This window comes from Salvelinus alpinus, chromosome 5 (genome assembly GCF_045679555.1).
Source record: "Salvelinus alpinus chromosome 5, SLU_Salpinus.1, whole genome shotgun sequence".
NCBI lineage: Eukaryota > Metazoa > Chordata > Actinopteri > Salmoniformes > Salmonidae > Salvelinus > Salvelinus alpinus.
Genome location: NC_092090.1, coordinates 91,315,377 through 91,329,722, shown reverse-complemented (window position 1 = coordinate 91,329,722; position 14,346 = coordinate 91,315,377). Strand labels below are relative to the sequence as shown.

Genomic DNA, 14,346 nt, shown 5'->3' with positions numbered 1-14,346 from the left:
ATTACAGAGTAGAATTTTGTAGGCTATCATTATTAGTAGATCATGATGGCATGGAAAGTTTGCGGGCAGGAGCCCTTCGGAGCCAGAAAAAAATGGTATCGTTGTTTAGTTAGTAACCAATCAAATTAAATGCATTGCGCAAAAAACAGGCCAATCAAATCAAGCTGTTCACACAAACTTATGATGGTCGGAAGATTTCAAAAATAACTTTCATTGATGTCACGTGGTGTCCAAGGACCCAGTGTCCAAGGAGGAGAATCCCTGGCCGCATTTAATATCTAGGGTAATTGAGTTCAAATTAAATAGATTGAGAACAGAACTTCCACAACGTTACTTTTGTACCTGCCGGTGGGGCGGGAGTAATATAGCCTTGGGACAGAAGTAACAGCTGGTGAGAAGCAGGGGTTGGAACCGATTCAGGGAACAGGACCAAAAATAATGAAATTATTTGAGGAACAGAGTCAGAACCGGGAACGAAAGTGATCTATCCTGTTACGGAACAGAACCATTATTTTAAAAGCCTGGGAACCGGTTAATAATGTTCTTTTAAGTTCCAGTCCCACAAAAATCGCAACAAAGCACCTACAGTATGCCATCGTTTCCCAAATGAGGTCGCAACCCCAGTCGCGTTTGGTTCAAATAACCGGGCTTACGTCAGCCGCTAGATGTGGTTGTAATAAATGGACGTGGAGAGGATCTGTGTCTGCACAACATGCTCTGACTACTGGTGTCCCCCAAGGCTCGGTTCTAGGCCCTCTCTCTATACACTAAGTCACTCGGCTCCGTCATATCCTCACATGGTCTCTGCTATCATTGCTATGTGGATTACACTCAACTCCTTTTCTCCTTCCCCCCTTCTGACACCCAGTTGGCGAATCATATCTCTGTGTGCCTGGCAGATATCTCAGCTTGGATGTTGGCCCACCACCTCAAGTCCAACCTCGACAAGACGGAGCAGCTCTTACACACAGGGATGGCCTGCCGCTCAAAGACCTATCCATCACTGTTAACGACTTCACGGTGTCCCCCTCCTAGAGTGCACAGAACCTCGGCGTGACACTGGACAACACCATGTCGTTCTCTGAAAACATCAAAGCATTGGCTCACTCCTGCAAGTTCATGCTCTACAACTTCCGTAGAGTACGACTCTACCTCACACAGGAAGCGGCGCAGGTCCTAATCCAGGCACTTGTCATCTCCCGTCTGGACTACTGCAACTCACCGTTGGCTGGGCTCCCCACTTATGCCATCAAACCCCTTAAACTTATCCAGAACGCTGCAGCCAGCCTGGTGTTCAAACTTCCCAAGTCACCCTGCTCCTCCGCACACTCCACTGGTTTCCAGTCGAAGCTCGCATCGACTACAAGAACATGGTACTTGCCTACGGAGCAGCAAGAGGAATTGCCCCTCCCCACCTTCAGGCTATGCTCAAACCCTACACCCCAAGCCGAGCACTCCATTCTTCCACCTCTGGTCTCTTGGCCTTCCCACGCCTACGGGAGGGCAGCTCCCGCTCAGCCCAGTCCAAGCTCTTCTCTGTCCTGGCACCCCAATCGTGGAACCAGCTTCCCTCTGAAGCTAGGACAGCAGAGTCCCTGCCCATCTTCTGAAAACATCTGAAACCCTACATCTTCAAAGAGTATCTTAAATAATCCCACATCCCATTACTTTTACTCTCCGTACTTTTCAAATGAGCTACTTTTTACTTGAGTAGTTTTAAAAATGTAATTGTAGTAACAATACTTCTACTTGAGTAGAATATTTCAGTAATCTTTCCACCTCTGGTTTTGCCTTTCAGATCAATGAAGAACATTAAACGTATACAGGTGGGATCTGATTCTAGATCAGCGCTCCGACTCTAATATGCATGATACATACAGGCCCTGGGTTCAAAAGCGGGCCTTACCTGGAGGAGCCCTGGTGTCAACAGCAGGCCTTACCTGGAGGAGCCTTGGTGTCAACAACAGGCCTTACCTGGAGGAGCCTTGGTGTCAACAGCAGGCCTTACCTGGAGGAGCCTTGGTGTCAACAACAGGCCTTACCTGGAGGAGCCTTGGTGTCAACAACAGGCCTTACCTGGAGGAGCCTTGGTGTCAACAACAGGCCTTACCTGGAGGAGCCTTGGTGTCAACAACAGGCCTTACCTGGAGGAGCCTTGGTGTCAACAGCAGGCCTTACCTGGAGGAGCCTTGGTGTCAACAGCAGGCCTTACCTGGAGGAGCCTTGGTGTCAACAGCAGGCCTTACCTGGAGGAGCCTTGGTGTCAACAGCAGGCCTTACCTGGAGTAGCATCCAGCAGAACTGGCTCAGGAGGAAGTAGTGGGAGAAGAGGCCCAGAACGGCACAGCTGTCCTCTGAGTAGACACGGCCACGAAACGCAGACACCAGGAAACAGATCTACAACACACAGAGAGTGAGAGAGAAAGCGAGCGAGAGAGCGAGAGCGTGAGAGAGCGCGAGAGAGAGAGCGAGAGAGAGAGAGAGCGAGCGAGAGAGACATCTGAGAGGCCACAGAAACACTAATGCACAAACACACAGCAACACAACATTTGCCTGCAGACTATGCACTTTACTACACAGCATCCACCTCTCCCATCTCTCACATAAACATATACAGCTCTTGCACGTCAAAAACCTTACACAAGCAGAAATACACTTGTCCATTGACACTTTCCCCCTGCAGACTAGTAATTGGATGATTGATGGCTGTGTTATCATGCATGTATTTTGAAACAGCTGACAATATAAGATACACCTTAGTGACATCCTGCAGACCTGTTACATCACAATGCGCAAACCAAAATAAACAACAAGTGACAAATGCTTCCTGGGTACCCATCCAGGAACCTGTGTGTGTGTCCTACAGTAAATCCTTCAGCTCTCTGATGGCAGAGCTTAATTAACCCTTGGGACAGAGCCTTGTGCCACTACCAACCCATAGCAATATTTCTGCTTATGTAACACTGTCTGACACCCGGCACCGTGCCAGTGCAAAACACCAGGGATGGAGGGAGAGAGGGAGGGTGAGAAGGGAAAGAGAAGGAGGACACTGAGTGTCCTAACTCGGCTGGAGAGAAAGGAGACAAGCAAGAGAGAGAGAGAGATAGAGATTGAAAGAAAGAGAGAGAAATAATGAGAGAGAGACAGGAAGGCAAAGAGAGAGATAAAAAGAGAGAGTGAGAAAGAGTGAGAAAGAGAGAGAGAGAGAGAGAGAGAGAGAGAGAGAGAGAGAGAGAGAGAGAAAGAGAGAGAGAGAGAGAGAGAGAGAGAGAGAGAGAGAGAGAGAGAGAGAGAGAGAGAGATACAGGCAGGTAGAGATAGAGAAAGATGATTGAAAGTGAGAGAGGGAGGAAGAGAAAGAGAGAGGGAATGAAAGTGAGACAGGCAGGCAGAGAAGAGGGAAAAGAACAGTGGCTACAAAACCTGCCAGACAGCCAGGAGAGCTTCAGAACGTCCAGATGGCAGGTCAAGCACACTGCAGAATTATGCCTCTTCCTCTCTCTTACAACTATCTAGGTGCATCATCATCATCATTAGACTGCAGCTAATTCATCAACGTACCATGCTGGTGTAAACACACAGTATTGTATATTGTCTACACTATATACTATACTATACATGCCATACTAATAAACTATAAACTCCACCCTCTTTCACACACCCAGATAACAACAAGCAGGTGTGAATTACATATTGTTTGTGTGAGCCAGGGTGTTAGTTTCTTGACAGGACATAATAAGTCTGCATATTGACTCATGTCTTGTCGTTGGGGTGAATAACATGTTTGTACAGCCGGCTTGTATTTATCAGGTTGACAGTAATGTCAGTGTTGCAAGAATATATTTCACCCTAGTATGTATAGTATTTACGTGTGAAGAGTTTTGTAACTACTGCTTTCGTAACCCTCAAATTGTCAGAGGACCATCCGCATACGGTCATTCTCAGGGAGCTAGTTATATGTCCATGATAGAGCAACATTAGTGTCGAAACCCCAGGATGACAGGAGGGGCCACTAGCCCAGAGCCATAGCCTATCCATGATGACTCAGTAAACATCACAAATACCAACTGCTCTCCATATAAGAACCTAAGCCGCGCGAGAGAGCAAACAAGCTCTCCCTTCCAATCAGACAAGTATTAGGATGTATTAGGATTACAGCTGTGCTCGATTTACTTCACAACGCGGTTGCTCAGAGCAACCTAGCGCAACAAATAGAGCATGAAGCTGTGTCATTTTACTTCAGCGCTGAGATTGCACCTCCACTAGGGTGGTGTGTCAGTTGGTTGCTCCTTTCTGTCCTGTTGTTCTTTTCAAGTTGCTCTTAAGAAGGGCTCAAGATGGGAACATAGGTTGAAACCCCACCCTGCCGCCGTCATTACAGAGCGACCTTTCCAAAGCAAACAGATAGTTAGCGACTCCACACACCACATATCTCGGATTCTGCTGTTGAGTTAGGCGAAAAGTCAGGCTTTATTTAAATAAACAAATGGGGTAATTCTGTTTCCGGTTTGTTTTGCAGCTCTGTATGGTGGGAAAAAAGGAGGGACGTTACAGGAAGGACCTGGGATGGAGACTTTGAAAAAGGTGGTTGCTTGGAATTGTGATTCCGGGCAGCAGTTATTGGGCCCGAATAAAACCTTTGGCAGGGTTGGGGAGTAATACATTACATGTAAGGGATTACAAAAAAACGGTAACTGTAATCCGTTACGTTACCAGCAAAAATATTGTAATCAGATTAGAGATACTTTTGAAAAACTAGATGATTACTTCGAGGATTACTTTTAAATTCAGAAAGGAGGTTTGCGACTATCTGTTTTCTCAATGACATTCAAATCAGCATTGAAAAAAGGCGCACGTTTAAGTTTGTTCCACCTGAGCGAGTCTGACCACAAGTCAGAGACCACTATGATGACACACCAAATGTGTTTGATGGATCGCGGGAAAAGAGCAGGAGTAGGTTTTTGTAGGCTACAGTCCAAGCTATGTCTTCCAATGGTGCGACTGCTGTCGGCATCCAAAGATTATCCGACTTGAATAAACGCTTGGAGGTAAGGATGACAGCAGTGGTGTAGTCTACGGCGATACGGATATCACTTATTGTTATCTACATAGCGCATTGATGTGAATCACACTGCTGCTCTCTCATTTAGCTATTTCCGTCTTATGGATTGTGGTTGTTGTGGATGGATGTTAACAAATCTAAATGTGTATTTGAACCCAATAATGGTTGAATTCAAGAAGTTTAAGCTGCCTATCAATCATTGATTAGAAACCAGTGGACAGCCAGTGAAAAATGCGCTCTTGCAACAGCTGCACAGTGCAGATCCCAGCCTACGGAATAAAAGTGGGGCTTTTATTGCTCAATCTAATTCATGCTGATACATTTTTTTAATCCATAGGCCTAATGGACACATGTTCAATCTCACACACTTTTGATAGACTTAGAGGGGCAATCTGTAGTTGCTACATCAATTTTTGGACTTTTAATTTATATATATATATATATCCATTGATACTTGAAGAATATAACTGAAATGAAATGCCTCATGAGCTTAGTTCAACTATATAGCTTCATTTTGTTATTTTTATTTAACCTTTATTTAACTAGGTAAGTCAGTTAAGAACAAATTCTTATTTACAATGACAGCCTACCCCGGCCACACCCGGACGACGCCGTGCCAATTGTCCGCCGCCCTATGGGACATAACATGGTTAAAACAATAACTGACATCATGGATGGTCAGTCCTTGCATCCATAGCTATGTCAATTCATCTGAGAGAGTGGATACATTTCTCCAGGCCCATCCCTCAGCTTTTTTGTTATTTTTTCATCTGTGGATTTGCTCTTTAAACAGCTGCATATTATCAAGATATCAAAGTGTCACCAATAAAAAGGTAAACAATAGGCCTGTAGCAAATGCAGCATATGACATTACTTTTTCACATGTAAATAGCACTTTTCAGTAGTGCTCAAAGCATGCCATTCCATGAGCGCAGCATTTATTTTTCAATGAGCCCAATCAGTCCTCCATGACAACAAAGTCATAAACAACAGAGTAGGACTGGCTAATAAGTCCTTAGTTTTGGGGTCATGCTCAGGTAAAACAATTAGGCTAATCTATACTTCCATATTTCCAAGTCCTATTCTTGAAGATCAAGGGGTTTAACATTTATTGGAATGACTGGAATTCTGATAGACTTTGGTTTTTAATGTAAAGAAAACATTTAATCGTATTATTATATGTAGTAGAAAGCGATGGGTTAGAAGAAGTCTACATAACCAACCCATAAAGTACAATGTAACATCCATATATGACCAGCTATGTAAACATTAACATTCATTTATCCTGCAATAGATGTCGTTCAATTGGTAACATACATTTTTGTCTTCTTCTAATGCCTTTTAAGGGGAAAGTAATCTAAAAGTAACTGAATGCAATCAGATTACGTTACGGAGTTTGGATAATCCAAAAGTTACGTTACTGATTAAAATTTTGGACAGGTAACTAGTAACTGTAATGGATTACATTGTGAGAAAGTAATCTACCCAACCCTGACCTTGGGTTAGCCAAGGGCACATCATGCCACAAGCATCGCACGCGGGCGAGCACACGCACGCACGTACACACACACGCCAACCAACTGGTAGTGGTGTGTGGGTAAAATCACTATGTGTTGTGATAATTGCGTTGCTTGCTCTATAACCTGTTAGTTCATATGCCTTGACACCATGATATATAAGTCAGAGACAATAACAAGACACAGTGGCAGAATAAATTCAACCACACATTTGTTTCATCACAAAGCCTGAGAGCATCCTCTGTCCAGTGAAGTCCACAAAGCCTATTGCATATAACAAACAGTTACACTACCTACAGCATGGTCAATCCAATTAGCTATTAAACTACTATTGATTTAGAACCATGGAGAGTTACCGCAAGTCACAAAGAAAACAGGAGCTGCCTCCATTATTCCAGCACCATTTCAACTTCAACATCATCAAATCAACCTATGCTTAGTCTAAGACAGTGACAACTAAAATGTTCACAAAACAATTTCAGTCCAATCAATGTAAGCTAGACAGCGTGTGGCTGTCCATGGGACTGATTTCTGTGTGTGTGTGTGTGTGTGTGTGTATATATATATAAGTAGAAAAAACATGTAGACTAATCTTACTTGTAGAGAAACGCCAATGCCATCCTCCTCTTTTTCATGTTGCCTAAATGGTCTATGACTCTGTCATACAGTACATGCTTTTAGTTTTTGTTGTCCTAGGCTACCTGGCTAAAATGATTGCTCGCTAGCCAAACTTCCTTTCATTGGCAACGATTAGCTAGTTAACATTAGTCTTCTACATCTAGCTACATTCTAAACTTCCATCCTCTCAGGGCAGAGGCACAATGTAAGAATTTATGGTTGGATCAGAATCGCCGTTATAATCTTTGGCTAGTACCCTAACCCTAACCCTAAGTCCAAATCTCCATCCATGTCTAATTTAGGATAGGGACAATTTTAGCTAGCTAGCCAACGGAGGTCGACAACACAACGAGATACAAATTTGTTTTTCTGTCAATGATGTTTGGCTTTTGATGTGATTGCTGTGAAGCCAAATCCAAACTGGCTTCCCTTGACGCTATTTTTTTGATGGGCCGGGACCATTCACAGTTCAGTTCACTCAGTTTAGCTCAACGCTGATTGGCTACTATTTTATAATAATAAGGGAGGCCAAATGCTCGCTGGATTCCATTCTATTCAATGCTACAGGCGGCAACCCGGACTACAGGAAAAGGAGGACCGAGCACGCCCCCATTCTCATCGACAGGGCTGTAGTGGAGCAGGTTGAGAGCTTCAAGTTCCTTAGTGTCCGCATCACCAACAAACTAACATGGTCCAAGCACACCAAGACAGTCGTGAAGAGTGCACGACAAAACCTATCCTCCCTCAGGAGACTGAAAAGATTTGGCATGTGTCCTCAGATCCTCAAAAGGTTCTACAGCTGCACCATCGAGAGCATCCTGACTGGTTGCATCACTGCCTGGTATGGCAACTGCTCGCCCTCCGACCGCAAGGCACTACAGAGGGTAGTGCGTACGGCCCAGTACATCACTGGGGCCAAGCTTCCTGCCATCCAGGACCTCTATACCAGGCGGTGTCAGAGGAAGGCCCTAAAAATTGTCAAAGACTCCAGCCACCCTAGTCATAGACTGCTCTCTCTGCTACTGCACGGCAAGCAGTACCGGAGCGCCAAATCTGGGTCCAAGAGGCTTCGAAACAGCTTCTACCCCCAAGCCATAAGACTCCTGAACATCTAATTAAATGGCTACCCAGACTATTTGCATTGCCCCCCCCTCCCTTCTACACTGCTGCTACTCTGTTATTATCTATGCATATTCACTTTAATAACTCTACCTACATGTACATATTACCTCAATTACCTCAACTAACCGGTGCCTTGCCTTTGCACATTGACTCTGTACCGGTACCCCCTGTATATAGTCTCGCTATTGTTATTTTACTGCTGCTAAATAAAAAATAAAAAAAACATTTTTTTGATTTGATTTGAATATCATACAGACAGCATCAGATAGATGGGGCTACACATACAGATAGAGAGGGCGTTGTTTTCTCACTCGGATGCTTTCTCCGGTGAGATACAATCAGCCTCTTACGAATTGAAGGAAAATTATGAAACACAGAGAGACGAAAGAATCCATGAATACACGCCACTGACACCAACACAGACTCAGGGGTAGAAGTAACATAGTACATGTAAATCAGGGACACTTCAATTAGCATGATATGTTACATTTCCTATGGTATGTATTCATTTGTGTATGCGATCGCACATTTCGTATGATATGTTACAAATTATAATCCGCATGATATGTTATGAATTCCAATTTGTTGTGGCTAACATTAGCTAGGTGGCCAACACTAAAGTTAGCTAGGTGGTTAACGTTAGCTAGGCTAGGGGATAGGTTTAAGGTTAGGGTTTAGGTTAGGAATTAGGTTAAAGGGTTAGGGGAAGGGTTAGCTAACATGCTAAGTAGTTGCAAATTAGTAAGTAGCTAAAATTCTAAAGCTGTCCGTGATGAGATTCGAACACGCAACCAAATGGGTTACTAGATGTTTGCGTTATATTCATATTATACGCTCACCCATCCACTCCGACCAACCACCCTACTTTCGCTTTTGCCTTAAGTAACCACCAACCGTCTTATGTAACCATACCAAACGTAACATATCATACTAATTTGAGTGTCCCGGACTTAAGTTTACTACGTTACCTCTAGTGTATTAGACCAGGCTGCACACACACAAACTTGATTTTCTCTTCTTCGCGTGCCTTGTCAGAGTGTAGCCTATATTGCATGGCAGGGAGAGGGTCAGCTCCAGTCAATAAGCCCATCCCCAGACAGAGCCTGTCCATTGATTAAAGCGACAGTACAACCCCACCCATCATTCCCCTCCCGCCCCCCTTCTGTTTCAGACAGCCTCTCTATCTCATGACCTTTCTGTCTGAGACCTTGACCACCACACTCCCAAACCAGCACCCCCTTCCACTGCTCCAAACTCCTTTAACCCTAAGTGAGAGAACAGGTATACCACATTGTTTTAATAATCTGTTTTGTAAAGTCATACAGAGGTGGTACCTACTTAGCTACCTCGTTGGCTTGGATGGTTTCTGTTTATGTGTATAGCCTTTAGCGTGCTGGTGGTGGTAGCTAGCACAGACGTGTGGAACTGTAAGTAGAGGCTAGAGGGGCTGCAGCTGCTGTGGCTACATAGCTAAACGGCCGAGTCATGATAGCTAAATCACCACACCTCTCTCTATCTGCTCTGTTGGCTAATGGTGACCCTGTGATGACATAACAGAGACCCAATAGGGGTGCTACTCTAGCCAGAGGGCCTTGAGAAGAGGGTGTGTGTGTGTGGTGGGTTGGGTGTGAGTGTGTGAGTACTGAGCCATTTACTTTATGTTTGTATTCTTATCTTTTATTATTTCAGTCAAACAACTGTTGCACAGCAGCCAGGGATGTACTGTTCTCTGCTGGGTGAGACTCAGGGTTCAGAAAGCCTAAACCTTATACAGTGACTTCAGAAAGTATTCACACCCCTGGACTTTTTCCACATTTTGTTGTGTTACAGCCCGGACTTAAAATGGATTCAATTGAGATTTTGTGTCACTTATCTATACACCATACCCCATAATGTCAGATGAATTATATTTATATAATAAAAAATGAAAAGCTAAAATGTCTTGGGTCTATAAGTATTCAACCCCTTTGTTATGGCAAGCCTAAATAAGTTCAGGAGTAAAATATGCTAAATAAAAATCACATAATAAGTTGCATGAACTCATTCTGTGTTCAATAATAGTATTTAACATGATTTTTTAATGATTACCTCATCTCTGTACCCCACACAATTATCTGTAAAGTCCCTCAATCGAGTAGTGAATTTTAAGTACAGATTCAACCACAAAGACCAGGGAGGTTTTTCAATGCCTTGCATAGAAGGGGACCGATTGGTAGATCAGTCAAAATAAAAAAAAGGAGATGCTGAATACCCCTTTGAGCAAGGTGAAGTTATTAAGTAGGCTTTGGATGGTATATATATATACACCCAGTCATTACAAAGATACAGGTGACTATCCTAAATCAGTTGCCGGAGAGGAAGGAAACTGCTCAGGGATTTCACCATGAGATCAAAGTTGATTTGAAAAAAGTTACAGAGTTTAATGGCTGTGATAGGAGAAAACAGAGGATGGATCAACATCATTGCAGTTACTCCACAATACTAACCTAAATGACAGAGTGAAAAGGAGGAAGCCTGTAGAGAACACAAATATTCCAAAACATCCATCATGTTTGCTATGAGGCGCTCAAGTAAAAAATGTGGCAAAGAAATTTACTTTTTGACTTGAATACAAAGCGTTATGTTTAGGGCAAATCCAACACAACACATCACTGAGTACCACTCTTCATATTTTCAAGCATGGTGGTGGCTGCATCATGTTACGGCTATGCTTGTCACTGGCAAGGATTGGGGAGTAATTTTTTTAAATAAATGGAATACAGCAATGCACAGGCAAAATCCTAGAAGAAAATCTGGATGTCTGCTTTCCAACAGACATTGGGAGACAAATTCACCTTTCAGCAGGACAATAACCTAAACCACAAGGCCAAATCTACACTGGAGTTGCTTACCAAGACAACATTGAATGTTCCTGAGAGGCCTAGTTACAGTTTTGACTTAAATCGGCTTGAAAATCCATGGCAAGACTTGAACATGGCTGTCTAGCAATGATCAACAACCAACTTGACAGGTGGAAAGCATGGCCAGCAGTAGAGAAATGCTTATTGAAATTCTCGATTATTGTGGATTTATCAGTGGTGACAGTGTTTCCTAGTCTCAGTGCAGTGGGCAGCTGGGAGGAGGTGCTCTTATTCTCCATGGCCTTAACAGTGTCCCAAAACATTTAGGAATTAATGCTGCAGGATGCAAATTTCTGTTTGAAAAAGCTAGCTTTTGCTTTCCTAACTGACTGTGTGAATTGTTTCCTGACTTCCCTGAAAAGATGCATATCGCGGGGATTATTCGATGCTAGTGCAGTACGCCACAGGGTGTTTTTGTGCTGGTCAAGGGCAGTCAAGTCTGGTGTGAACCAAGGGCTATATCTGTTCTTATTTCAAAAAAAATTCAAAGCGGCATGCTTATTTAATTAAGATAGTGTTTAATTTTTCAGTTTTGAAGGCGCTGTATATCAATTACAATGAAATAATTTTTTGTCGACGATCTACACTAAATACTCTGTAAATAGGGGAGGAAAGACAGACCTCAGTCGGGGGAGATCGACAGACCTCAGTCGAGGGATGAGGGAACAGACAGACAAAAGCCAAAGCCGTTTAGCAAACTCACGGTGTTTACATTTGTTAGATGTATGGAGGAATGTGTCTAAGATCCCTCCCAATGTGCTCTCCAATCTCATATACAGTGGGGAGAACAAGTATTTGATACACTGCCGATTTTGCAGGTTTTCCTACTTACAAAGCATGTAGAGGTCTGTCATTTTTATCATAGGTACACTTCAACTGTGAGAGACGGAATCTAAAACAAAAATCCAGAAAATCACATTGTATGATTTTTAAGTAATTAATTTGCATTTTATTGCATGACATAAGTATTTGATCACCTACCAACCAGTAAGAATTCCGGCTCTCACAGACCTGTTAGTTTTTCTTTAAGAAGCCCTCCTGTTCTCCACTCATTACCTGTATTAACTGCACATGTTTGAACTCGTTACCTGTATAAAAGACACCTGTCCACACACTCAATCAAACAGACTCCAACCTCTCCACAATGGCCAAGACCAGAGAGCTGTGTAAGGACATCAGGGATGAAATTGTAGACCTGCACAAGGCTGGGATGGGCTACAGGACAATAGGCAAGCAGCTTGGTGAGAAGGCAACAGCTGTTGGTGCAATTATAAAAAAATGGAAGAAGTTCAAGATGATGGTCAATCACCCTCGGTCTGGGGCTCCATGCAAGATCTCACCTCGTGGGGCATCAATGATCATGAGGAAGGTGAGGGATCAGCCCAGAACTACACGGCAGGACCTGGTCAATGACCTGAAGAGAGCTGGGACCACAGTCTCAAAGAAAACCATTAGTAACACACTACGCCGTCATGGATTAAAATCCTGCAGCGCACGCAAGGTCCCCCTGCTCAAGCCAGCGCATGTCCAGGTTCGTCTGAAGTTTGCCAATGACCATCTGGATGATCCAGAGGAGGAATGGGAGAAGGTCATGTGGTTTGATGTGACAAAAATAGAGCTTTTTGGTCTAAACTCCACTCGCCGTGTTTGGAGGAAGAAGAAGGATGAGTACAACCCCAAGAACACCATCCCAACCGTGAGGCATGGAGGTGGAAACATCATTCTTTGGGGATGCTTTTCTGCAAAGGGCACAGGGCGGCTGCACTGTATTGAGGGGAGGATGGATGGGGCCATGTATCGCGAGATCTTGGCCAACAACCTCCTTCCCTCAGTAAGAGCATTGAGATGGGTCGTGGCTGGGTCTTCCAGCATGACAACGACCCGAAACACACAGCCAGGGCAACTAAGGAGTTGCTCCGTAAGAAGCATCTCAAGGTCCTGGAGTGGCCTACCCAGTCTCCAGACCTGAACCCAATAGAAAATCTTTGGAGGGAGCTGAAAGTCCGTATTGCCCAGCGACAGCCCCGAAACCTGAAGGATCTGGAGAACGTCTGTATGGAGGAGTGGGCCAAAATCCCTGCTGCAGTGTGTACAAACCTGGTCAAGAACTACGATATGATCTCTGTAATTGCAAACAAAGGTTTCTGTACCCAATATTAAGTTCTGCTTTTCTGATGTATCAAATACTTATGTCATGCAATAAAATGCAAATGAATTACTTAAAAATCATACAATGTGATTTTCTGGATTTTTGTTTTAGATTCTGTCTCTCACAGTTGAAGTGTATCTATGATAAAAATTACAGACCTCTACATGCTTTGTAAGTAGGAAAACCTGCAAAATCGGCAGTGTATCAAATACTTGTTCTCCCCACTGTATATATTTTTTATATATACCCTCCCTCGCAAGGGAGGGTGCCAGAGTTTTGAAAACAGGGATTTTTGAGATAAAAATGATTACTTGTTAAACAAAATCTCTTTCTCTGAGCAATTGTATTCCTATACAATAAATCATTTCCCAATTTTTTGAGCATATAATATAGTTGTATACCTTTTTACTCATTTTTATCAAGGGTGCCAATAACTTTGGTTGTGACTGTATATACACAGTACACTCTGGTTAAACATGAACCACTAAGGCACGCCTGAACAAACAACTTAAAGCCTGCCTCTAATTTCTGATCCCAGGGTACCAGGGTCTCTCTCTATCACAGATGCAACCCAGTTCCAGGTGCCCCTGCGCCCAGGGAATAGATACATGCCTGGCATTGCAGCAGAGTGGAGGAGCAGAGGTGGGACTAGGGGAATAAAGCTTCCTCTGTGGAAGACTGCATGTGTGTTTGTCATCAAGCACCAAGGTCAAGGCGGAGGACTCGGGGGAATGCCATTGGTCACACAGTTCAGAAGATGGGCCAATCAGCGGGGCTCCCCTTTGTTCTCTGGTGTTAACAACGTGTCATCCAACCATGTGCTTGTTTTTATGTCTCTGGTCTGAAGGGATTAGACGTGATGTCAGATTGTGCTGTCTCAGTGCCAGGTTGTTATTGTTTTTATGTCTCTGGTCTGAAGGGATTAGACGTGATGTCAGATTGTGCTGTCTCAGTGCCAGGTTGTTATTGTTTTTATGT

General features: G+C 43.6%; 1 protein-coding gene across 2 annotated transcripts in view; it reads right to left on the bottom strand.

Annotated features, from left to right (window-relative positions):
- Positions 1-14,346, bottom strand: part of LOC139577229 (adhesion G-protein coupled receptor V1-like) — a 264,000-nt gene that overhangs the window by 59,131 nt on the left and 190,523 nt on the right. For both annotated transcript variants that reach the window (XM_071404189.1, XM_071404190.1), the window contains one exon: positions 2,281-2,397. In XM_071404189.1, the coding sequence (XP_071260290.1) occupies positions 2,281-2,397 (117 nt within the window). The remainder of the gene's footprint in view (positions 1-2,280; positions 2,398-14,346) is intronic.